The sequence below is a fragment of the Colossoma macropomum genome, unplaced genomic scaffold (genome assembly GCF_904425465.1).
Source record: "Colossoma macropomum unplaced genomic scaffold, Colossoma_macropomum, whole genome shotgun sequence".
NCBI lineage: Eukaryota > Metazoa > Chordata > Actinopteri > Characiformes > Serrasalmidae > Colossoma > Colossoma macropomum.
Window position 1 is genome coordinate 16,059,345 of NW_023494787.1, and position 23,616 is coordinate 16,082,960.

Here is a 23,616-nt window from a genome sequence, read left to right on the forward strand (position 1 = left end):
ACATTTTTATTGTTTGGTGTGGGGTTCAAATTAGTAAACGTTAGCAAAGATGTGGGCAGTTTTATTTTACAGTAATATTAATATGGTTGGATATTTAAATAAAAACAATACATTCAAATGCACAGGAACTCTATTTGGCTGATTGGCAAGAGAAAAATATTGGCCTTTGAGACTTTTATTGAGTACTTTGCAGGCCTTAATGAAAACATGAAGATTAAAAAGAATGGGTTTTTATTTCCTCTGGGAAAAGTGAATAAGATCATTTAAGTATTGTAACCAAGTACAATTTCTCAAGTTTTTTCCAACTGTGTTGTTCAATTATTTAATTGTTTAAAAAAATAAAAATACATTTAAAAAAATTGCTCAGCAGAGGCTGGAATCAGCCTTTCACTCTTTTCTGTTTTTTTTATTGGTGAAGGGCAGATCTGTGCAATTAGTTTCCCAACGTTCTGTTAGTTGTTTAATATTCATGAGAATGATAATTAGATTGATGCTCCACCCCCTCAGGGGTCCACAGGTCTGTCCGGTTCTCACAGTGCTGGGCTCTGAGCTCCCTGAGTTCTCAGGGGCTGGCTGTACAGTTGGGTTACACCTCTCATCCCCCCTCTCGGGTCCCTGCAGCCGTGTTTTTTCTCTTCCGCTCTGGGCACCAAATACTCTCCCACACATACGTGCACCTTTCTCTTGGCCGGAACCCTTCTGTCCTGGGCTCAGAGGCCAGGAGAGGAGAGGAAAGGCAAGGAGCAGTCCCTGGGAGCAGTGTTTCAGAAGGAGAGAGGAGCTAGAAGTGAGTCATCACCATGGCTGGACACTTTACCTTCCTGGTCCTGCTGCAGATGCTGTGCCTGGCTTTGGCTCAAGTGGTGAGTGAGGCTGGAGATAACTGTTCTTCGCTGATGGTGCTGGCTGGCTTGTGTGATCCAAGGTTGGCAAAAAAAGACAGAGGAGGGAGGATAGTGCAGTACTTTATCTGAGCTTTATTGTTAAAGCTCAAAATAACCATTAGATTATCATTAGAATCATTTTACTGCTGTATTCAGCAGATGGTTCACCACATAAACCGGCAACAATTAGACATTATTGTTGCATTATTGGTGCTGGTATTATTTTCATGTTTACAGTCATTAGACCCTTCGGTCAGTTTCAGCTGTACATGTTCTTTAGCCTAAACTTCCCTTTAGATTCCCAGCAATGTACTTTTGTTGCTGTTCTACGATAATGTTCGACATAAACATTAGGACAAGCAATCTAACATATGGTTGTATTGAGTGAAATGAAAAGGAGGTTCAGAATGTGGCCTAGACACAGATGGAATGTAGTGGCTGAGTGCGGAAACAGTCAACAAGGACCCCTTTCAGGCTTTCTGTTAGCAGTTACTAACCTGAAGGTGCTCTCAGAGAATCACACCTACTTGGGAATATTGGAAAAGCAGCACGGACACAACATATGGATTTGTTGCATTGAGAGACCTTGTATTTTACTTGTAAGACATACAGATTCCTAAAAGAATATGATTAATGTTTTTGTTATAGTCATTATACATGACTGTCTGCTGCTAAACTGAATCAAACTGAATTCTGTAAAGGGGGCTGGGGGTGCGAGGCCTTGGTAAACATCACCATCCCCCATCACCACACTGTCCCCCCCTAAACTTTCCTCAGTTTCTTTAATTTTAGTCTACACTGCTACACCAAGATAGATGGTGTCTTTTATTACAATAAAATAGAATAAAAGATTGAAATAAGTTTGGCATCCATTGCAATAAAAGTATGTAAACAATATTCAGTCATGTTGTATATTGAAGCAGATGATTCTGGTTCACAAAAGCTTAGCTTTTTGTTGACACTGAATGCACTGTTCCTGTAATGGGTTAGATAAATAAGTAGGCATCTAGATATTGTTGATGTTGAATTAGTAAAATTAATTTTGATATTATGTTCATATTTAGAGTTTTTACCTCTGTGTCATTGTCCATTTTTACTTCAGTCTGGAAACTATATATAACCGTAATGTACTGTTTCTCTTTAATTAAAGATTTATGGTCACAAAGCATTAATTTATAAGATTCTTTATCAATAAACCTAAATTCCTTGCATGACCTTCCTCATTATGCTTTAAGTGTATTAAGGCCATGCATGCTGTAGGTTTTTAAAAAGGGTGAAGCTGAGCGTATCTGTTTTACTGTATTTAATTTCAGAACGGTCCACAAGGATCACAGGGCCCGCCCGGTCCCCCTGGCCCTTCAGGAACCCCTGGAGCCGACGGCATTGATGTGAGTATTGGAGCCGCTCTGTGGTGCCGCAAGTCCGAGCCGTACAAAGACAGTCATTGTGTGCTCAGTTACATGGAGAGTGCTTCTACTTGCAATGGCACAATTTTCTCAACAGAGGGCGCCAGAAATGAAAACAAGTGTACAATAGAGTCCTGTTAATGCAGAGAGCTAGCTTTATAAGGTAAAGCTGTGAGGAGGCCCCTAGGTAAGAATCTGGCAATTTGATACTCACCGAGCTAAGAGTGGTAGTGGACTTGCACTGAGTCTAAAAGAGACCAAATGTGACGTATTAAACTGTGCTGATGATTAGCAATGACCTTAGTGCGGTAATCAGCAGTGACCTTAGCACAGTGTAATTATCATATGCATCTCTAGATGATGAGGTCTAATCTAATGAGGAAGAATGGTGATCATTATTATGTTGTATGCCTAAGCATGAATGAATCAAGACTGTGGAAGACTCACTTCGGTATAGACTAATGCTCATTTTCAAATGACAGCTTGAATATAAAGCCAAATACAGGGAGGTGTCTATCTGAGGGAGGAGCGTGTTGGTGGGAGGAGTCATTTAACACATAAATAAGGATACATGATGATGTAGATGACCCTGCTACACCCCTCATTCAGTATGCACTTTTTAAAAGGGAACTGAAGTTATATGAATCCACTTTAGAATCATGTTATATAGTATTTTATAGTATTTAATTAATATGCTCCACTACAGAAAGTGTTATTGTTCCTCAGTTATGCATCATATAACCATAAATTAGTTTTTATTTTAGCATTAATAGAACATTTGCCTGTGGTCAAGTGTTTCACTGTTGACTATACGTCAGACATAGACATTATGAGTTGTTAAATGTGATATTTACAGTTATTAAACTAAATAAGACTATTAATATTCTTAAATATAATATATTGATTTAATATTAATATTTTGATATTTCTTTTATTTCTCATTGGAAATATGATATGCTAATAAAATTATTTTTATTATTATTTTTTTTTCATAACTTTGAGACTTGACACCTCTAAGAGTTCTAAGCCCAAGTACACTAGGTTTTATCTGTTCTGATATTCTTTCTCAATGCTTTTAACAGGGTGAAAAGGGACCCCCAGGGCCTCCTGGACCAGCAGTAAGTAACTATCAAAGAGAAGTGGTAATGTAATTCCTGCAGATGCACCTTCTGAAACACTTTTTAATTTAACTATCATCTTTACTTTTCTAGCCACCAGTCTGCTTAATATAACTTCTGCACAAGATATAGCACATACATTTCTTTCAAGTATATAACTATAATTCACTTTGCAGGGTCAAAAGGGGGAACCAGGCGAGCCGGGCACAGACGGGCCTCCTGGGGAGGATGGAATTGATGTGAGTTCACCTCTAATTTTAAACCGCTCTGGTTCCATAGTCAGTATTCTGATATAGCAAGAATGGTAAAAAAGACTAAAGTGCCTTTTCTCACATTGTATAAGCTGATGGATCTCTTTCATCGATTTCTTAGTGCCTTTACTAGTGCATCATGGGTACTTTATGCATTTATTCACTGTCCAGCTCAGTGGTCACAGACGCAGGTCTTGCTGGCCTGGTCTTTTCCCAGTCACATGCTAAGTATCGCAGCAATACCACAGGGATTTTGTCAGATAATCCGCTTTGGAATGTCAGTCCAATGTTGTCTTGCTCAAAACTGCCAAAATTAGTCAAATGTGAATTGTTAGTCTTGTTCTGATGTCAAAAAGGAATGAAAAAAAGAAAGAAAACTGGCAGCATGTTGATGATTTTTCTGAAGCTGTCACAGCATTTGCTTAAAGCCTTAAGTGAGCTTTGAAATTGCAGCCAAATTTCATGAACCTTCTGCAAATGATTTTTTGAACACTCTTCTCTCATTTTCCCTTTTGAAGGGGCTGATTGGAGGAAAAGGTGAAAGGGGTCCCGTTGGACGTCCTGGACCAAAGGTTAGTAAATAGACAAATCCAATAACAAATTAAGCGTTAAACTAAATGTGTCATTGATTTGCTTCACTCTGACTGTGGAGAACAACATGTACAGGTGCTGCAATGCACCATTAACCCTTAGAAGTCTGTTAGAGTTGTTTTGCTATGTATATATTTTCCATTACATAATTAGTCATATATAAACACATAATTACAAACTTAAATGCATAATTATATTAATTACATTTACATTTAATTGACATTCTGTATAGACATGGTCAAGTCTGTGCTGCTGTTCTTTTGTTCCAGTGGAAAGAAAAAACAAAAAATGACAAAATTGTGAAGAAGAAGTTTCTTTTCAGCAAAGACTGTACGCACAATAACTCTTCCCTCACATAGGCTATACTGGGGCTCCCAAATATTGATAGCCAACCAAGTACATTTTGTACCATTTTAACAATAATCGATTGCAATTTTATCCCATTTGAACAATTTCAAACAAGAAAATATTTTATATTGTTACAAATAAATGTAACACACAGTGTCATTGATGCTAAGGATCAAACTTTTCCCCGTGGTCATCTCCACAACCTACACTTTCAGCTTAAAAGAAGCCTCTGTTGATCTGATTTCACTGTTGTGATAATGCTAATTGTGGACTACAGTGTATTTGAAGTACCCCCCAATCCAAGGTACTTAACCCCAGGCTTGTTTCAAAACGCTGGGAAAACGCTGAAATTTGAATGATCTCATTTTCTACTTGCAAACACAAAAGTGGTATTTGATAAAAAAATTAGAATCCACATGTTTTCTGGGCTTGTTTTTATAAGTTACGAGAGAGAAATAATTAACCAAAATGTAAGATGAGGCATTTCAAGGCATACATGGCATTCACCCAGCAGGGTTAAAAACAAAGACCACTTATTTGCTGTTGCCAAATCAAACAGCCAAAAACGAAAACCATAATTTGGGCACTATACCCTGTAGGAAGCGTTTACAACTAACAGTATATACAGGAGGTTTTTTTTATTGTAAGTGTTATTGTTGGAGATCTTTACTTTACTCAAGTATTATTGAAACTGAACGTTGTCACTGTCCAATGAAAAACATGTATCTCAATTTTTTGCGATTTATTTACTTTTCTGTATCAATCGAGCTCAGCAGCTGTCCTTTACATTGTGTGAAAATGTCTTGATGATTGGATCAATAGAAATGCTCCAAAATTGCTTAGAATAAAACCTCATTCCTTTAACTTACATTGAAAGTAAAGAATGTTTTTCTTTGGACATCAACAATATTTGTACTCCTACTCAATTACACATCAAATGGAAGAAACATACTTTTTAATGTCAAAACAATTAGATTCTTTTTCTTTTGCCAAGAGAACATTTGTGTGTGCCAGTTGCACTATGCCAGTGTATGTACTGCCCTTCAGTCACCACTCTACACACATAGTTTGTTAAAAAGTGGTGGATTAACCGGTCTGCATTACACAGCTTATAATCAGCATAAAATTGCATATCCTGATTCTTAATTTTATGTGTAAAACCATTTACCTTTTACGCTTCTATGTTTAAATATATTTAAATGTAGCATATTTTAGCTCAGTATTGTAAGTGAGTAACAATTTTGACAAAGTACTCAGAGTGAATTGGAAATTATACTGTGTTTTTCTTCTGTATGCGACATATTTCTGAGTGAAATGCAGTATCTGGGAGTGTCTCTGAGGTAGCTGAGTGTTTCCTCTTGCTGATAGGTGGGGGTGTTTGGAGTACAAGGTAAAATGTGATATTAGTATAATATATTATAATAATATTATTTTTCCTACAAGTGGCATAATTAAAATAGAAGACGCTTTGTGGCCGGGAAGAAGTCACATTTTGTCTTTTTAATGATTTAACATGATGAATCCTGCTTAATAATATGGCTAGGAACTAACAAGGTAATATGTTTTGATTTCAGATTGACTTAGTTTTTCTGTACTTTTTCCACTCCAGCTTCTTTTTCAATAGTCTTTCCACCACAGAACTCTTCCCATCTACTACTGACAGCACAAGAACTAAGAAGGGACTGGAAATAAAGTAATGTTTAGTGTACATTAATGTATAGAACTACTTTATTTGAACAAAGTCACTCTCTCTTGATTTTCACAGGGTCAACCAGGGCCTACTGGTCCAACAGGACAATCTGTAAGTAGAATAATAATGGTTATTCAATATTCAATATTTACATAATATTAATAAGAAATAATCAATGGTGTGTATTATGGACATTAGTCTTTCTTGTACTACACAAAACTGGAATGTCTTAGCTTTTGGCAGCATCTACAGGTCCACTAAATGCACACCTTATCTATCACTGGTCTAGAAAGATCTCTGTTGTGTACAATGTACTTCGTAATTTTAGGGATGTACTTAAAATCATGTATTATATGAACTAACATGCTAGAAATAGTTTTGTTTCAATAAATAAGACACTTTTCTACATCGTTGTGACATCTTTCTCTAATATTCCTATAGGGACCTGGGCTTCCTGGACTACCTGTAAGTACTAATCATTTCGAATACTGCCTTCCATGCCTTACAGAGAGAAGGGCATGCGGTCAGTACAGGTTGCTGTTAACCACTTACTCTGAATTTAGATTTCTAATTGTAAAGCAAAATAACTAGAAAGACTTCCACTATCATTTGCTCTGATTCTAAATGTTTATTTTTTTTAAATAAACAGTACATCTTTACTCTGTTTTCTGCCTACAGGGAGCACCTGGTGCGATCGGGCTTCCAGGGCAAATTGGAACAACTGGACCAAAGGTTAGTTGTACTCATTTAGATTACCATGAGGATTTATCATTACAACTTGACTTGATGTGACAGCAATACATTATCATTCCATGTATTCCCTTGTTTTAAGCAATAGACTATAATTGATGCCATGTACTGCAGCATAAAGATTAACGTAGCCTTGATTAGCTTCAGGCGACTGAAGCTTCTGAAGAAACAGAGGCACAGCTATGGAATCAGCTCTACCATTTAGGGATGCAGAGCGTGTTTTCAGATACAAGCCAGTCATTTTGTTCTGTCATATGCGACGAGGCAGGATTTACTGCGTTCTTTCTTCATGCGCCATGTGCATCCAATCAGAATTTTACTCTCCTCAATTCCGCAGTCAAATTAAAGTGCTGGTGCCTCTGCAGAATTCATATTGGCCCCTATTAAAGGGGAATTCTGCCATTTTTTCATAATTTCTGCACAATTCAGTTGTCGAAATGTAAACATTTAGAGTGTAAGCCATTCAGCAGTTTGATATTGAATGGTGCATTGTTGAGAAATGTACAGAGTCTGGTTTCTTTACAGTGGTGGTGATAGGAATCAGGGATCACAACATCTACAATACAAATATAGTCATTTATTTACTATCCAAAATGACCAGTAGACCTACGAGTGTCTTCTATTTTTTGTATGTACTGTTGATAATGGTAAAATAGTGATAAATCTGAAAATAATATGTTTTATTAGGATACTATTTTGCCTTACAGTGCTCTACATGTACCACTCTGCTAGAAATAGATTTAAAACAATTACGTTTTAGGTCAAAAGCTGATCTCAGAACTATCGTAAAACAATGTCTCAAGCATAAGGAAAGATTTCTAACCATTTGATGCAATAACTGTCTATAAGGTAGTTTTTAGAGGCAATAAACTACTCAGATGTCTGGTTCCTATCACCACCACTATGAACAGTTCTGACTGGTGATTTTTCAGATTGGCACATTTCACATCAAACCTCTCACAAAATCGAATTAAGCAGAAATTAGAAAATTATTATAATGCAGAAAAAATGGAAAAGTCAGGGAAATTCCCCATTTAACTACAGTCTAAAAGTATCCAGAGACCCTTCCTAATTAGTAAATTCAGCTACTTTAAGCTGCTGACAGAGCTCTACAATCACAACTTCTATAATCTCCATAGAAAAGCATTGATAATAGAATGGGATGCTCTGGAGTGGCCACGCATGAGTCCAAGGTCACCTTGCCCAATGTCAGGCATCAGCTAGAAGGGTATAAATCCCCCAGCACTGGGCTAAGGAGCTGTGGAACTGCATTCTCTGTAGGGATGGGCCTCCATCCAACACCTCTAGAATGAACTGGAGTGGAGCCTGTGATCCAGAACTAATTATCCAACATCAGTACCTGGTCTCACTAATGCTTTTGTGACTGAATGGAATCAGATCCTCTCAGCAATGTTCCAACATCTAATGTAAAGTCTTCCTAATAGAGTAGAGGCTGTTATAGCAGAATAACCAATAAACTACCTACTAATACCCTTGATTTCAGATGAAATGTTTGATGAGCAGGTGGCTTTTGGACGTGTAGTGTATTATAAACCAAAAGCAAAGAGCCATACTGTTCCTCTCACAGCACTGTATGATAATAACAAGGAAATGATCATTAAAGGTCTAACTTGACCAAACGTGGTAAAAAGGGGGTACATTTAATGGAAGCTAGTAGTCTGTCATTTTGTTTTTGGTAGCTATTTACTTTCATTCATTGCTAGCAACATTAGCTTTTTTTTAAACTGTTCCTGCCCCCTAGACACATTTCACTAAGGCTGTTTCTTAGTAATCTCTGTAATGTCCTTTTACAGGGAGTGATGGGACCACCTGGACCTCCAGGATTGCCAGGACCTCCAGGGAAGCCTGTAAGTCAGTCAGCACAGGAGAATGCCTTTAATGTACTAGCATGTTAAAGAAACTGGAACAGACTAACTAAAGTATTTACAGGTCGTTTTGTTACATGAACTCATGTAGGGGTCAAGCACAACCTAACATGGGAAGAAGTAGAATATGCTTTTAGTCACCTACTTGTATTCCTAGAACATCATCTTGACTTCTGACTGATATTGGGCAAAAAACTTGTTTTTTTTTACTGTAAATGTAACTTTTTTCATCATATTTTTTAAAAATAATTTAATTTGTGTATAACTCACAAAGCAATATTTTGGACAGATATTTCTCAGTATTCACCCTTAAGACTTTTTGTTTTTCACCAGAAATGTAACGTTTTTCATCATACTTTTTTAAAATAACTGATTTGTGTATTAGTCACAGAATATTATTTTTTTACACATACATTATTTTGTTCATCTTCTTGGTATCTTAATATGGCACCATTTTAAAGTGAATAAACACCTCATAGTGAGAGCTAGCCAGACTAAAGTACAGCCCCCACACGGCAGGGTTAGTTTTAACACAGTGTTACAACTAATCCACTGAGTAAGTCCTCCCCATATAAATGAATCTCCCCATATAAATTAAAAAGTTAATTTTTCAGAAAATAAAATAAATTTTAGTTTTGTCATGCTGTTATTGACTGTTCTATTTTGTGGTCAGAAATATTTAGTAAATTTGCACGTGTTTGCCACAGCCCTTTTTCAGTAATCATATTTATTTTGATGTGTGTATTTTTATGTATTTAGGATAGAAAACATGTCCAGTTTAAACAACATAGAACTATATTTAATTAGCTGTGTTTGCTTTGAGTTATTAGACTTTTTTATGACTTTTATAACTAGTTGTAACCTTGGTAGTTGTTCTGCTTTCGGCTTAATTGTTAGTTGCTCAGAACAAAGTTTATATTGTTGTTTGCAGCAGAGATGTATGTGTTATTAATTTTGCTGAAGTAATTATAATATTTTTTATTAATAATATTAATAAAAAAACACATTTATCAAAAACAAAAACTCCTCGCTCACCTATAGTAAAGGACATTCAGTTCAAGGATATTCTTTTGAGTAGATATCATTATAAAAATATAGGTTACATCAGTCATGCAAGCATTTCTATGTTGATATTTTAAATTGTAAAAGCTGAATAGCTGGTTTACCATGGTTTCTCAAAAGACATCACTGTTTAAACTGCGCCGATTCCCATTCTGCTCCGCAGTAAGCAAACTGTTATTATATTGTCCCTGTCGCTCTCACTGTGCGTCTCCTTTTTCAATTTCATTATCTGCTTGTCATATTCAGGGTCCGCCTGGAAAATTCCTGGGTGGAGAAGAAGGCAGTGCTGACTTGCAGGTGAGGTGATACTGTAGATAAAGCTGCCTCAATTTCCGCAATATGTCTACACCATGGCAGTGTGTCAGAAGCAGTATAAATAACATAAACTTCATTCTTTGGTATGTCACCAGGCTTTTATTACTGGTTACACAGTTCATATTACTGCTTATGTAATTTGTACACTTTAGAGAACTTCTCTGTGGTCAAACTTACCCATTTAACTTCACTTTATATGGAGCACAGCAAACTTTTGCTGTACTCCTTTACCCTCTGTGCCTCTTACTAGGCTGTTTCTTCCTCTTATTGATCTTAGAGTTCATGGATTTCCTTAATGAGCTCCATTAAACGATTTTCATCAAAGGCTTGTGCCCATTAGCACCCTCTTAGATTCAGGTCCATGGCCGGATTCAGGGCAGTGAAGCTCATGCTAACTTGCCAAGAGTTTAAAAGTGGAGGATTGTTACTGAAGGTAGTCCAGAGGTTCATCTTCACCACTGTTCCCCACCAGAGCCCCCTAGAGTCTCAATCCAACTTCATCTTCTTTTTAATTACTTGCTGGTGCTCTGATAGGGATGGGGAAGGCAAGAAGACCTAAGTTCAAAGAGAAAGAGACAGAGAGAAATGCATGGGTCTTCTTTTAACCATTCATAGATACTTTTATTCATTATATCATTGTATATTTATATTGATCATCAATTGAGATACAAAGTTAGAGTTAGTGTAAAAGTATTTTATCAACAATAACAAAATAATTCAATCCAATATACATGTAATAGGAGTCACTAGCAACTAGACTCACATAGAAAAGTGGTATATTGAAAACTCAAATACTATTTTACATTTATACTTTGGAATATATCTCAACATTTAACTATATGTTATCAATATACATACATTTTTAATAATCGGGGAAGGGTGCGTTTAAAGTTTAAGAGTAGTGATGCAACTGTTTTCTGTTGTAGTGCCCAATCAACTGTCCACCTGGCCCTAAGGGTCCCCAAGGACTGCAGGGAGTCAAGGTAAGTTCATCATCAATATAAACAGAAGTCTTTGCAGATTTGTTCACCTTTACATCACCTTTTCTAGTTCATGATAACACAGGTGATGTGGCATTACTTTGCATTTTGTCAACCCATTAGTTCACTGCATGGTTGAAAAATGTGATGGATTGATTTCTTACAGGGACATAAAGGTCGTGTTGGTGTGCTGGGAGATCCTGGAAGTATTGGAAAGACGGTACAGGAAGTCTTTTATCTTCTTTTCTGCCCTGTTATTTGATCAGCCCTTTTGCATGTAGTAGTCCACTTTGGCTCATATAATAAAAGAACACACTGGAGGTGGACAATATAATAGAAACACTTGGCAAATACATGTGAGCTGAGCTGCCCGAGCAGTCTGTAATGGACTGGGTCTACGACAGGGTGGACTTTTTGTCATGCAGTCTTATTCTTTCCTTACCAGTGATGCTATTGGTATCAGAAGTGGGTAGAGTAACCTAGACCCATACTTAAGTAAAAGTATTACTACTTTGATTAAACAATGACTTAAGCAGCAGTGAAACACCTTTCCAAAAAACACACGAATGAATATACAAAAGTAGCAGCAAAAACTAACTTACAGAACTTCTCAGTATATCTATAAGCATAGGAACTGAAGTTTGTTAGGCTCTATTTTTCTATTCCCTGGATTCTTTTGGTTTAAAATAAAATCCTACAGCTTCAAAGTCAGAGCCCTGACCAGATGCAAAGCAGTACAGATGCTGTCACCAACAAAACATAATGAAATTAAACACACAAAAAAGGAGCTCAGTGTTAAGGACTAAAATGTAACTAAGCAAAAAGTACATTACTTTCCTCACAAACACAATTGAGTTATCATTTAAAAACACTGAGAAAAGTACAAATTCATCAAATGCATTCATTCAGTACTTGATTAGCTGGATCTAAGCAAATACAACTAATTCCTACGCACCTATGATTGGTCACTCTTAGTAACTTAGACAATAATAGCCAGGTTTGATGGTTTTTCAGCTTTATATACTGAAACTATGTGAATTCTGCCGATAATGTGTTTCACTTTAACTTTTCTTTCATAGAAACTTCTGTATGTAAACAATCTTAGTGTCTACTGAAAGAATGGAAGGGTTGATTAAATGGGTAGCCAAGCAGAAAAATAACACAACAGTGCGATTTGCTTGTTGTTGTTACAATGACCTGGTGATTTCTCTTCTGAGCACAGAAATATGCTGACTTCAGAATATATAATATATAGAGCCATCATCATACATTCACTGTCCACAGTGCTATTTAACAATGTTTTAGAACCTTAAAACAGAAAGGAATACTGCACAGACAGTGACGGCTGGTCACAATATTGGACAGCAGGTCCTGAAAAAGAGCCTATTCCCAGCTACAGCAATGAAACAATGACATGATCTATCTAGATAACTATCCCACTTAAAGGGAAATTCCACTGATTTTTCAGATTTTTTTTAATCACTGAGATGTTAACAATGTCATTCAAAGTGGTTTGATGTTGAGAAACTTACCAGCTTACCAGATTCAAGGGTTGTGACATCTACAAATGTATGTAAAAAGAGTCAAACAACCAACACAATGGAAAAACAGTGGTAAATCTCAAGAAAATATGTTTCCTTTTCACCAGGCAGATATCCTATCACCATCACTGTGAACAGTTCTGACTAAGTTTCTCTAGAATGGAGCACTGCATATCAAACCACTCTGAATGACTTTGTTTACATCTTATTGATTAAATTATGCAGAAATTAAAAAAAAGAGGTGGAACTTTTTTTTTTAAATGTTGATGTGGACCATTACATAACGACTTGAGCAAGTAACAGCACTATTACTGTATATTTCACAGCAGCATTGCACTTTTTATCAACTACAACATGAGCACATAACAAGATTTAAATCATTAATGAAGGCTTTCAGTGCTACAAGCTCCAAATGCCTGTGTTCGACTGTTATAGCACCCCTCTTAGCTTGGTGCTGCTGATTTTACAAATCTCATAAGCATGCTTACAGAAATGAACATTTTTGCAGTGGTGAAAATCAGATAATTACAGGCTTCTTATGAACCAAGTTAAAATGTTTCTGCATTAAACTCTTTCATGTAATGAGGTGCTCACAATTTGACTGTATCTGACTCTAAAAAAGTACAGAAGATTTTTAGAGGATTTCTTATGACCTCTGGGTGGTGCTATTGTTCTTAGTCATTTGTTAACAGCAAGCAAAATTCTGTCAGTGCCAAAAATAAAACCTTATATTGGTTCCTGTTTTTCTTTGGTAGAGAGAAAGGGGGTTTAGCCATCCTAGGCCATTTATACTAACTACACCTGTGTACAGAATATAATGAAACACTATTACAAGCTACAAGCCAGGCTATGTAGCATAGCATAATGCTAAAAGATATATTTCATGGCCAATTCAGTGCAATGCTGTGTGTTTATATTACCTAACAAATTTCTTGAAAGCATATCATCACTGTGAAAAGAAAAATAATGTATATATATATATATATATATATATATATATATATATATATATATATATATATATATATATATATACATGTATATTTTGAAAACCTTAGAGAAGGCAAAACATTCCTAACTTTCTGTGTAAGTTAATGTAATGTGAAGAACAGTTCTGTGTTCAAGTGACCTAGAAATGTAAAAATCAACAAAAATGTAGATATGTTTATTTTTGACAGCAACAATCAAAAAAGATCAGATATCTTGCATTTGCACTGTTCTGAGTATTTAAAAAGGATAAAGGAGTGTACACACTTAAGATGGTTCTTTAGTGAAGAAAATGGTTCTATATAGAACCATAAACACTCAAAGAACCCTTTGCATAACTAAAGAGTTCTTTGCATTGTGAAAGCGTTCTTCAGACTGATGGAAAATATGCGGCAGATGGTTCTATATAGCACCAAAATTGGTTCTTTTATTGTCTATTGCTTGACACTGTAACCATAGTAGCCTTTCTGGTGCTATATAGAACTCTTTTCAAATATCTCTATGTAGAACCATGTAAAACACATTCTCTTTCAATTTGAAGAACACTTTCATGAAGACTCAAAAAACCTTTTATCATGCAAAGGGTTCTTTGAGTCTTCATGATTCTATATAGAACCATTTTCTTTACTATAGAACCCTTAAAGAACCATCAGTTTTAAGAGTGTACAAGAAGCCTAAAACAAACATACAAACAAGCATAAAAACAGATAATTGAACAAAGAAAAATGCTCACGCATTGGCCCACTCGCTCATCCAGGGCAGGATTAGCTCTAATGAAGCCCCCTGAGGTGCATGAGTGGCAGTAATCTGCGTGCGATTAGTCAGGACTAGCCCAGCTGAAAAGGCGAGAGAGAGGGTCAGGTAGTGTCGGAAGAGAGGGAGCTACAAGACTGAGCATTAATCAGATTTAATGAGCGCCCCACAGACAGAGGGGCAGAGAATTTACCCATAGTGCACTGCATGGTGGCATTTGTGTGTCTGAGGACTGTTACACAGCACTGAGATCCAAATGCTGAAATTGCTGACATGAAAACATTCAGGCTGCTAGGTCTTTTATTCCTGTTGAAATGGACTAACAAGTGATCAGCAGTTTTAGTGTCAGTAAAGCAATGACTGATGAAGGTATCAGTCCAGACTGGACAACAGTTCAGTTTTCATAACTTTTGCTGTCGACTGCGGCAGCGAAATAAACTGGATAATGATTTTTTTGGAAGCCTAGACGCACCCAGTATTAGTCAAACAAAAATATTAAAATGCTACAGAGGCCTTCTGTCTTTATTTCATCTTAAATAAACAATCAAAATGCTCTCTCTGATAATTATCCACATTTACCTGTGATGCTGTCACCATGGCAGCATCAGCTCTGTGCCGCTGTACGGCATGAAACAATATTTGTTTTCTGTGAATGCAGCATAACACTACATTCACCTGCCTTTGTATCATGATTAAATTGTAAGTCGCTCTGAAAAAGAGCATCTGCCAAATGCATAAAGGGAAATATGCCCCAAATTTGTTTTTTTGTTTTTTTTTCCAGTGTCTGTCACATTTGGGCACTGTCTGTTTACAGTGCTAGGCAAATGTTCAGGCACCCTTGGTCGAATAACATGTTTTGTTGATTTTCTAAGTGAAAATAATTAATCAAAATATCCTCTACAGAGAACACACTTCTGCACACTTTAATGCACAATTACTGTTTATGTGCTGATTTTAACACATCGAGTAAAAAAGCATAAATAAGCATAAAGCATAATAAAGCATAAAATCTGGCCTTAGTAAACATCATGGCACATTTTAAGTTTTGTGTTTTAGCGGTTCTTCTTTTTCTTTTATACTTTTTAGATGTTAAAATCAAGGCAAGTCAAATCAAAGTTCATGTATAAGCGTTTTTTTACAACAGACATTGTCATAAAGCAGCTTTACAGAAAAAAAAAATCCAGGTCCAAGAGTGTCGCCAGTGGCAACAGTGGCAAGAAAGAACTCCCTAAGAGCAAGAGGAAGAAACCTTGAGAGGAACCAAGACTCAAAAGGGAAACCCATCCTCCTCAGATCAAAACCGGATAGCAAATAAATAAATTTCCCCTGTAGAGGATGGGTTTACTTATTTTTGTTTAGAAAATCAGCAAAACTTCTGCATACGACTGTACATATATTTATGTCTTTTATTTCTGTCTAAGCCTTTTTATGCTGCTTTTATTTATGTAAAGCATTTTGAACTGCCTTTTGTATGAAATGTACTGTGTAAATATACTTGCCTTGCCTTGAGATGAGGACATAAAATATAGGCACACTTGGCATCGAATGTGTTGCTGAATAAAATTCTTCATGTGTATGTTTTATATATGCTAATTTGGCATTTCTGCTTGTTTTGAGTCATATTAGCACGCACACTGTTTTGTCTAGTGGCAGAATATGTCAGTATAGTGTTAGCCTGCTTTAATAAAATACTGATAGTATTAAAATTCAGAGTATTGATTTTTTGCTATGGAAAACATTGACATTTTAATTCATTGTGGATATAAAACTAGCTATAATTTTCTTACTTTTTTGATAGGGCACCAAGGGAGATGTTGGAATCTCTGGTGAGCAAGGAATACCCGGCCCTCCAGTAACGTATTCATTTATGTTTCCCTTTGTCATTTTGCATGAGAAGAAGCTTTTTGAAGTGTTTCATTTCACTTTGAAAGACTGACCTACTTCTCTGTTTCTCTGTCTGTTCCAGGGTCCACAAGGTCTGAGGGGCTACCCAGGAATGATTGGGCCAAAAGGAGAGACAGTGAGTCATCTAACATCCGCAAGCGGACCTAAGAGCACTAAAACACTAGCTGCAGTGAAAGCATATTGCCATGCTTTGTGTATTATTTTCTTGTTGGCTTCTTCCACAAACACAATCAGTCACAAGCTTTTAGAAACAGACGCAAGCCAAATACTGAATTTTCACCAGTAACAGGCGAAACTGGCTGAGCTCCATATTGCTCCATCTGTAGTTAATGATCCCACGTAGTCATTTATCTTAGCTTGACCGCCCAAACATTACACCCGACTATAAGCATTTATCTGTTGTTAGTGAAACAAGCCAGCTGTAATGTCTGCTGCGCTTTATTAGCATACAGCTAGCATAGCTGCTGAGATCGCTGGGAAAAGCCTGCTAACTCTGTTTCTTTTCCTAAGAATCTCTCAGCACTTAACAGTACTGTGCGAAACTCAGAGACCACTTTTTGTTTATTTCATTTCTAGTCAAAACGACCATTAAGTTCTTCATTTTTCAGTGTCAGGAGAAAAGGCAGAAAACATATATTTAACAAAACAGCACACAGAGGCCTCGGCAGATACATATTACTTTAATTTTTCCAGCCTTTTTCCAGCCTTTTTTCCCTTCTTTTTGGGAGACTTGCTTTCAGTTTTTCAAAGAAATGTGCCACCTCCAAAGTTTAGTTGCAGAAGTTGGTTTTGCCTTTTTTTTTCTTCTCACGATCCAGATCCCAAACGCATTCAATGATGTTGAGGTCTGGACTCTGTGGTGGTCAGTCCATTGTCCAGAGAACGGCAGCATCTTCTTCATTTAATTTGCAAATTTTATTTATTTTGTCTGTTTCTTCCCAATAAGGGCTTCTTGATAGCTACACACCCTTTTAGATCCATAGCGTTGAGTTGTCTCCTCACAGTGGAGGGATGGACAGAAACACCTGTGGATTTTTTCAGATCTGAATTAAGAGTGGAACTTGATTTTCTCCTCTCTCTCAAAGATGAAAGTACTGTTTAAATGACGGTGAAAGTTTTGGTGATCTACCAGGTCTCGCATAGTTGTTAGGAGTCCATTTGTCTCTGTATCTTTTAACAGTTTTTTGAAATCCATTTTCGGAAACTACTGTTTTTGTCACTTATTTTCCTTTGACTTTCCTTTATGTATGTAGATTAATCCTCATCTCCTCAGAAATATTTCCTTATAAATGAATAACTTGTATCTAATGGCTGTTCTGGCAACTTATGGTGGTGATCTCTGACTTTTTCACAGTACTATAGAACACCCATTGTAATTCAACCTTGAGTTAAATCAGTCTACACAACACACCTTTTTACTTTGTCTCGTTTATATTCTCTCTTAGGGCCCTCGTGGTTACAAAGGCATCACTGGTCCCATCGGCATTCCTGGAATCCCTGTAAGTTTGAAAATCCATCTCCCTCTCTTTTCCAATCTCTGAATTAACATATTTACATCCAGATTTCTTCCTGTGTGACATAGGGTGAGGAAGGACCTCAAGGACCTCCTGGAGATGCTGGTGAGAAAGGTGATACGGTGAGTAGTGTTTATCTGTATTCACCTGTCCTCCAGTAGCTAGAGGCTTTCTCCAGGATATTTCCTTTTATCCAACTGTGTTTACTTGTAGGGAGAACAAGGCATTAAAGGGCCGCAGGGAGCGGTGGGAAAGAAGGGCGAGAATGTGAGTAAAATCTGATACTTTTGATAAAAAAAAATACTTCCACACTGGGGAAAGCATGTGAATTAACTTTCAATGAGATTACAGATGTGAACATATGCTGCTTCATATGCAAAGAACATTCATAATGCGTGTCAATAATGAGAAAATAAACATTTGTTTACATTGTCAGGGTCTTCCAGGGATTGATGGAAAAGATGGTACACCTGGCATCCCAGGAATAAAGGTACAGACAATAAATTCAAATCCACTAAGCCCCAGACTGTCGTTAGTTGTTGTGAGGCCTTTTTACATCGAGGTAATTGTTACCAGAGAAAAAGCAGATTTTTAGCGCACTTTTTTTAACACTAATAAAGAAGACAAAGGCTGTGAATGAAATAGTCTACTACATACTGCTCATGAACTGATTGTGCCCAAAACTAGTAAGTAATATGCAGCATGTGACCAACATGAATTTCTCCAGAGCTCCAAAGATATTGACTCTGGTCAATAGCGCACAGCCAGAGCAATGTTTGTGAAATACTACACCCCAAAATGCTACACGGTCACTTCAGGAGGATGTAGCCACTGATGTAACCACATGGTTTGCTCCAAACTATTTATAAACCTTGGCTTCAGTCTTATGTGGATACATAAATGAAAGGATATAATTTGTTCTGCTACTGTGCTCAGTGCAATGCTGAAGCCTCATCAGTTTTCTCTGCAGATCTTAAACGTAGGTTTCCTAACTTCATCTATTTAATGAAGTTAACTTACTGCATAGATCATTTAATTAAAACAGTTACTTAGTAAAATTAGCCTCAGCCAGACAGTCTGCACAGCGTTGGCTTTTCAGGCTTACAGGTGCCACACTTCTTATTATTCAGTTAATCTGGCTCAGATTACCAACAATTAATATAATGAAAAATAATATGACTCACAGGAAATTGCCTTATTTATGTCTAATTCCCTAATTTATGACTATTTATATTTCTGTTTTTATCTAATATTTGTAGGTTCGTGTCCAGATATCTATCTATCTATCTATCTATCTATCTATCTATCTATCTATCTATCTATCCATCCATCCATCCATCCATCCATCCTTAAATAAATCTCTCCCTCTTTAAAATTGGTGTCTTTGGAACCCACACAGGTTTACCACATAGACAGATCCTTAGATATTTTGTTTTTGTTTTTGTTTCTTTGTTTATTTGTTTCTTTGGAAATGGGTAGAAAACAACACCTTCCACTCTGTCATGCGGTCACAATTCTTGACCAAAATATATCCACATGTGCTGCTAAAAAGCTAAAAATAGGCCAACTATGGTCACTAAGCAGTGATTGGAGGGCTAAAAAAATGGGGCAGATCTTTAGATCTTGAGCACGGCTTTAGTTGTATGCTGGATGCTATACAATACACTACTGATGAAGAGTAGCATGTAGTATACAGTATAAATTGGAGCAGTTATAATTTTTCTTTTAGCCAGTGTGCAGACACAGTCACTGGTTAACAGCCCATTCTGCTTAGAAAGGTTCAACACAGGCTCAGTGCTGGGTGTGTGGAGGAGTTTGAGGCTTTACCTCAGCTTCGAGCATTAAAAGGAGCTGACAAACGATGAGCAAACCATGAGCCCTGATGTGAAACACGACTTTAGTGTGTGTTTTATTTTGATGTGTTTTTTGTAAAACTTGGACAGACATCTGGTGCCAATTGAAATAGTCCTCAATGCTAAAGTAAAACACCCATAGTTTCAAATAATCAAAATATCACTACTTATTGAGGATTTTGTCCTGATTTATCAATTTCTTTTTATCATCCCATCCCTGGTTGCTAACAATAAATGGAAATGAATAGCCATCACTTGGCATTGCACAAATGACACCATGCTAATTAGTGATCACTGGCTTCTATTCACTGTGAGCTACATTGGCTTGTGGTCAGTTTGGTCAAGCTACTGCTGTAACCTAGAAATCTTGAAATGTGTTTTTTTTTCTCTTTCTAGGGTGCTCTGGGTCAGAGCGGCAGACCTGGTCTACCTGGCCAACAGGGGACAGCGGTAAGCACCTATTTCAAATCCAAATGACGTTAGCCTTGTTAATACTTTTCTACAGTGCTGCGGTATTGGCCAGCCCATGCCTGAGGACACAAATTCTCATCCTGCTCATGTACAGAGAGTTGCTCTGCATTGCGTTTTGCTCCACCACTCTCAACAGGCTAAAATGGAAATAATTAAACAAAAAAGAAGGCAAAGTGTCTGTGCGTTTTCTAGGCACAGGTCCAGACTGACCTCTGGGTCCTCACTACTTTAGAATTTATACTACCTTGAAATTGCCCTCCCTCTCGTTCTCCGCAAACAATTCATCATCATCAAACATGACTCTTTGTCCCGGTGGTGGTGGGTAATGGAGCATGCTGGGTATGATCTACACCATCACTGTGTGCTCAGCACACAGCATAATGGAGAAGCCCTCTCCAGCAGCACCGGTTATCACTGCCTCTTTCGGGCAATTGCTTGTGTGGGGAGTCCTTAGAGGAGGGACACAGGGATCACCTCCCTGACCTTTTCTGTTCTGTGTTGTTTTGTTTTTTTCAGGGTTTGCCTGGTAGCCCTGGGACCAAAGGCGGTGTGGGAGATAAGGTAAGACAAATAAAACCGTGTTGCCTACGTGGTTCTTATTAATAATAATTATACCCTGTGGATGTTTCAGCGTCAGATATCACTGATGTCTTATTCTGTGGGTTACCCTGCAAGGTTAAGGTTCACACGGTGTATTGTCACATAGATTCAAGCAGCAGGGAAAAGGCATAATCCAAAACACAGACCAACTGTAGTTCCCTTTTTCCACAGGGTGAGACAGGACCCAGAGGTTTGATGGGAATGTCTGGTGCTCCAGGCCCACAGGTAGGTCATCAGAACATGAGATTAATTTGATATGTACTATATATTTGATATATACTATATAACACTGACATAACCGTGCTATAAACATGTCAAGACAGATGTCATATGCTGTCATAAGTTGTCATGACAAATTAAGTTCAGTAATACCTCTCTCATGCTCTCTCTCTCTCTCTCTCTCTCTCAGGGTGAGCCTGGGCCTCCAGGTGAAGCTGGTATGGAGGGAGTTCCAGGACCAAAGGTGATAAGTTTCCCTTAATGCCTCATGTTTTATTGTGATTTTTGCCCAGTTATCACCTCAAGGATAGTCAAAGTTCCCACCCTCTGTCACAATTTCCCTTATTCTACCAAGAGACTGACTTATCAGGGAGCTCAAACTGTTACCCATGCAACATTGTAGGGCAGCTGAATAGGCTTCAGGAGTGCTTACATGAGCACAACTTGCCAGAATCGCTGTGCAGTGGATTTTGTCTTCAGACAACATAAACTTCTTAGCCAGTTGTGCCACTCTGGAGCCCTTACCTGCCTTTTTAATAGAATGGTTTGCTGAAAAACGAATGAATGAAATTTGAATCAGCTTACTCCAAACACTGTTACTTGGCCAAACTTGCTAATATATAGAAGCTAATATAACAGAGGTCACCGAAGGTGACAGACTCCCAATACTTGTTAGTGACATTAGCCTTTAGCACCAGTGTAAAACAAACCTCAGACACAAAACATGTCTGATTGACTATGTATAGTCAGTGACTCATTTCTTAAATGAATATTTTGATATTTAGACCAAGGCTTCTGGATCTGTTCAACTAAAACCTCAATTAAACTGATTAAACAGCCCTGTAGATGGAGGTTCCTAAGGAAAATGTTTAATGTAGTTTAGGTCTGTGCTGAAGCTGTGTCTGGAAAACCAACCCTCACTTAAATGCATGTCTCCTTTTTTATTTATTCATTCTGATTCATTTACTGATTCATGTTCCTCCTCCTATAGGGTGACAGGGGGGAGAGAGGACCAGTTGGGCCTCAGGGAATTGTTGGCAAATCTGTAAGTTGACTTACATTACATGTAAAACGTCACATTTTCTAGTGTTTTTGGTCATCTAAATCCATCTCTGAGTAAAACATGGCAAACCTCAAAGGTCCTCATTTATGAGTCCTGCTGTTCTTAACTGATCACTCCTGTTTTATTATACTGTCATCTGTGTCTATTTGTAGGGAAGTAAAGGAGAGAGAGGGCCGATGGGTGTACCAGGACCTCAAGGCCTTCCTGGAATCAAGGGCGACAAGGTGTGTGTGTGACCAAAGCATCTTCATCTAGGCATATTTGTGAATATACAGTGCTGTGAAAAAGTATTTGCCCCCTTCCCAGTCTTTCCCCTGTTTTTCACTATTTTTGCATATTACTGCACACTTGAATGTTTCAGATCATCAAACTACTTTAATATTAGACAGAAGTAACCCAAGTAAACATAGAATGCTGTTTTTAAATGATGATTTCATTTAGTCAAGGAAAAATGCTTTTCAGCCCTACCTGGCCCTATGTAAAAAGTAATTGCCCCCTTAGCTAGTAAATGAACTAGTTAACCATATTCAGTTGACTGTTGGGTTCTATTTCACTAGCCACACCCAGGCATGATTACTGCCAGACCTGTTAAATCTAAACATTACTTAAATAGAACCTGTCTGGCAGTGTAAAGCAGGCCAGGAGGTCTCAAAAAGCAACACATGATGCCACGTTCTAAAGAGATTCAAATATAGATGCGAAACAAAGTCATTAAAATCTACCAGTCTGGAAAGGGTTGCAAAGCCATTGCTAAGGCTCTGGGACTCCAGCAAACCACAGTGAGAGCCATTATCCACAAATGGAGAAAACTTGGAACAGTGATGAACAGTGGTGTCCACCAACCTAAAGCTCAAACGCAGTTGGGTTGTGCAGCAGGGCAATGATCCGAAGCACACAAGCAAGTCCACCTCTAAATGGGTCAAAAGAAACTAAATTAAGGTTTTGTAGTTGCTGAGTCAAAGTCCTGACTTGAATCCCATTGAGATGCTGTGGCAAGACCTTAAATGGGCAGTTCTTGCTGAAAACCCTCCAATGCAGCTGAATTAGAACAATTCTGCAAAGAAGAGTGAGCCAGAATTCCTCCACAGTCATGTAAAAGACAGATCGCAAATGTTTGATTGCAGTTGTTACTGCCAAGTGTGGCATAACCAGTTATTAGGTTTAGGGAGCAATTACTTTTTCACACGAGTGATATAGGTTTTGAATAAATCTTTTAGAAGCTGCATTTTGTGTTTACTCATGTTCTCTTTATCTCATATTAAAATCAGTTGGATGATCTGAAACATTAAAATGTGACAAATTAGCAAAAATAGAAGAAATCAGGAAGGGGCAAATACTTTTTCACAGCACTGTGTATGTCCAGAATGAAAAGATAGCTGAGAAAAGCTGGTCTGTTAGATGTTGCAGTAATATATTATGGCCATACAGT

The 23,616-nt window shown here is 37.4% G+C and overlaps 1 protein-coding gene across 1 annotated transcript in view; it reads left to right on the forward strand.

Moving 5' to 3' along the window:
* The first annotated feature begins 560 nt into the window (after nucleotides 1-560).
* col9a2 (procollagen, type IX, alpha 2) overlaps nucleotides 561-23,616 on the forward strand; it is a 31,172-nt gene continuing 8,116 nt past the window's right edge. The window contains exons 1-24 of the mRNA XM_036565649.1: nucleotides 561-863; nucleotides 2,198-2,272; nucleotides 3,373-3,408; nucleotides 3,585-3,647; nucleotides 4,178-4,231; nucleotides 6,364-6,399; nucleotides 6,730-6,753; nucleotides 6,967-7,020; nucleotides 8,853-8,906; nucleotides 10,233-10,283; nucleotides 11,228-11,284; nucleotides 11,448-11,501; nucleotides 16,361-16,414; nucleotides 16,529-16,582; nucleotides 17,913-17,966; nucleotides 18,050-18,103; nucleotides 18,195-18,248; nucleotides 18,418-18,471; nucleotides 20,231-20,284; nucleotides 20,822-20,866; nucleotides 21,077-21,130; nucleotides 21,315-21,368; nucleotides 22,116-22,169; nucleotides 22,340-22,411. Of these exons, the coding sequence (XP_036421542.1) occupies nucleotides 801-863; nucleotides 2,198-2,272; nucleotides 3,373-3,408; nucleotides 3,585-3,647; nucleotides 4,178-4,231; nucleotides 6,364-6,399; nucleotides 6,730-6,753; nucleotides 6,967-7,020; nucleotides 8,853-8,906; nucleotides 10,233-10,283; nucleotides 11,228-11,284; nucleotides 11,448-11,501; nucleotides 16,361-16,414; nucleotides 16,529-16,582; nucleotides 17,913-17,966; nucleotides 18,050-18,103; nucleotides 18,195-18,248; nucleotides 18,418-18,471; nucleotides 20,231-20,284; nucleotides 20,822-20,866; nucleotides 21,077-21,130; nucleotides 21,315-21,368; nucleotides 22,116-22,169; nucleotides 22,340-22,411 (1,278 nt within the window). The 5' untranslated portion in view covers nucleotides 561-800. The remainder of the gene's footprint in view (nucleotides 864-2,197; nucleotides 2,273-3,372; nucleotides 3,409-3,584; nucleotides 3,648-4,177; nucleotides 4,232-6,363; nucleotides 6,400-6,729; nucleotides 6,754-6,966; nucleotides 7,021-8,852; nucleotides 8,907-10,232; nucleotides 10,284-11,227; nucleotides 11,285-11,447; nucleotides 11,502-16,360; nucleotides 16,415-16,528; nucleotides 16,583-17,912; nucleotides 17,967-18,049; nucleotides 18,104-18,194; nucleotides 18,249-18,417; nucleotides 18,472-20,230; nucleotides 20,285-20,821; nucleotides 20,867-21,076; nucleotides 21,131-21,314; nucleotides 21,369-22,115; nucleotides 22,170-22,339; nucleotides 22,412-23,616) is intronic.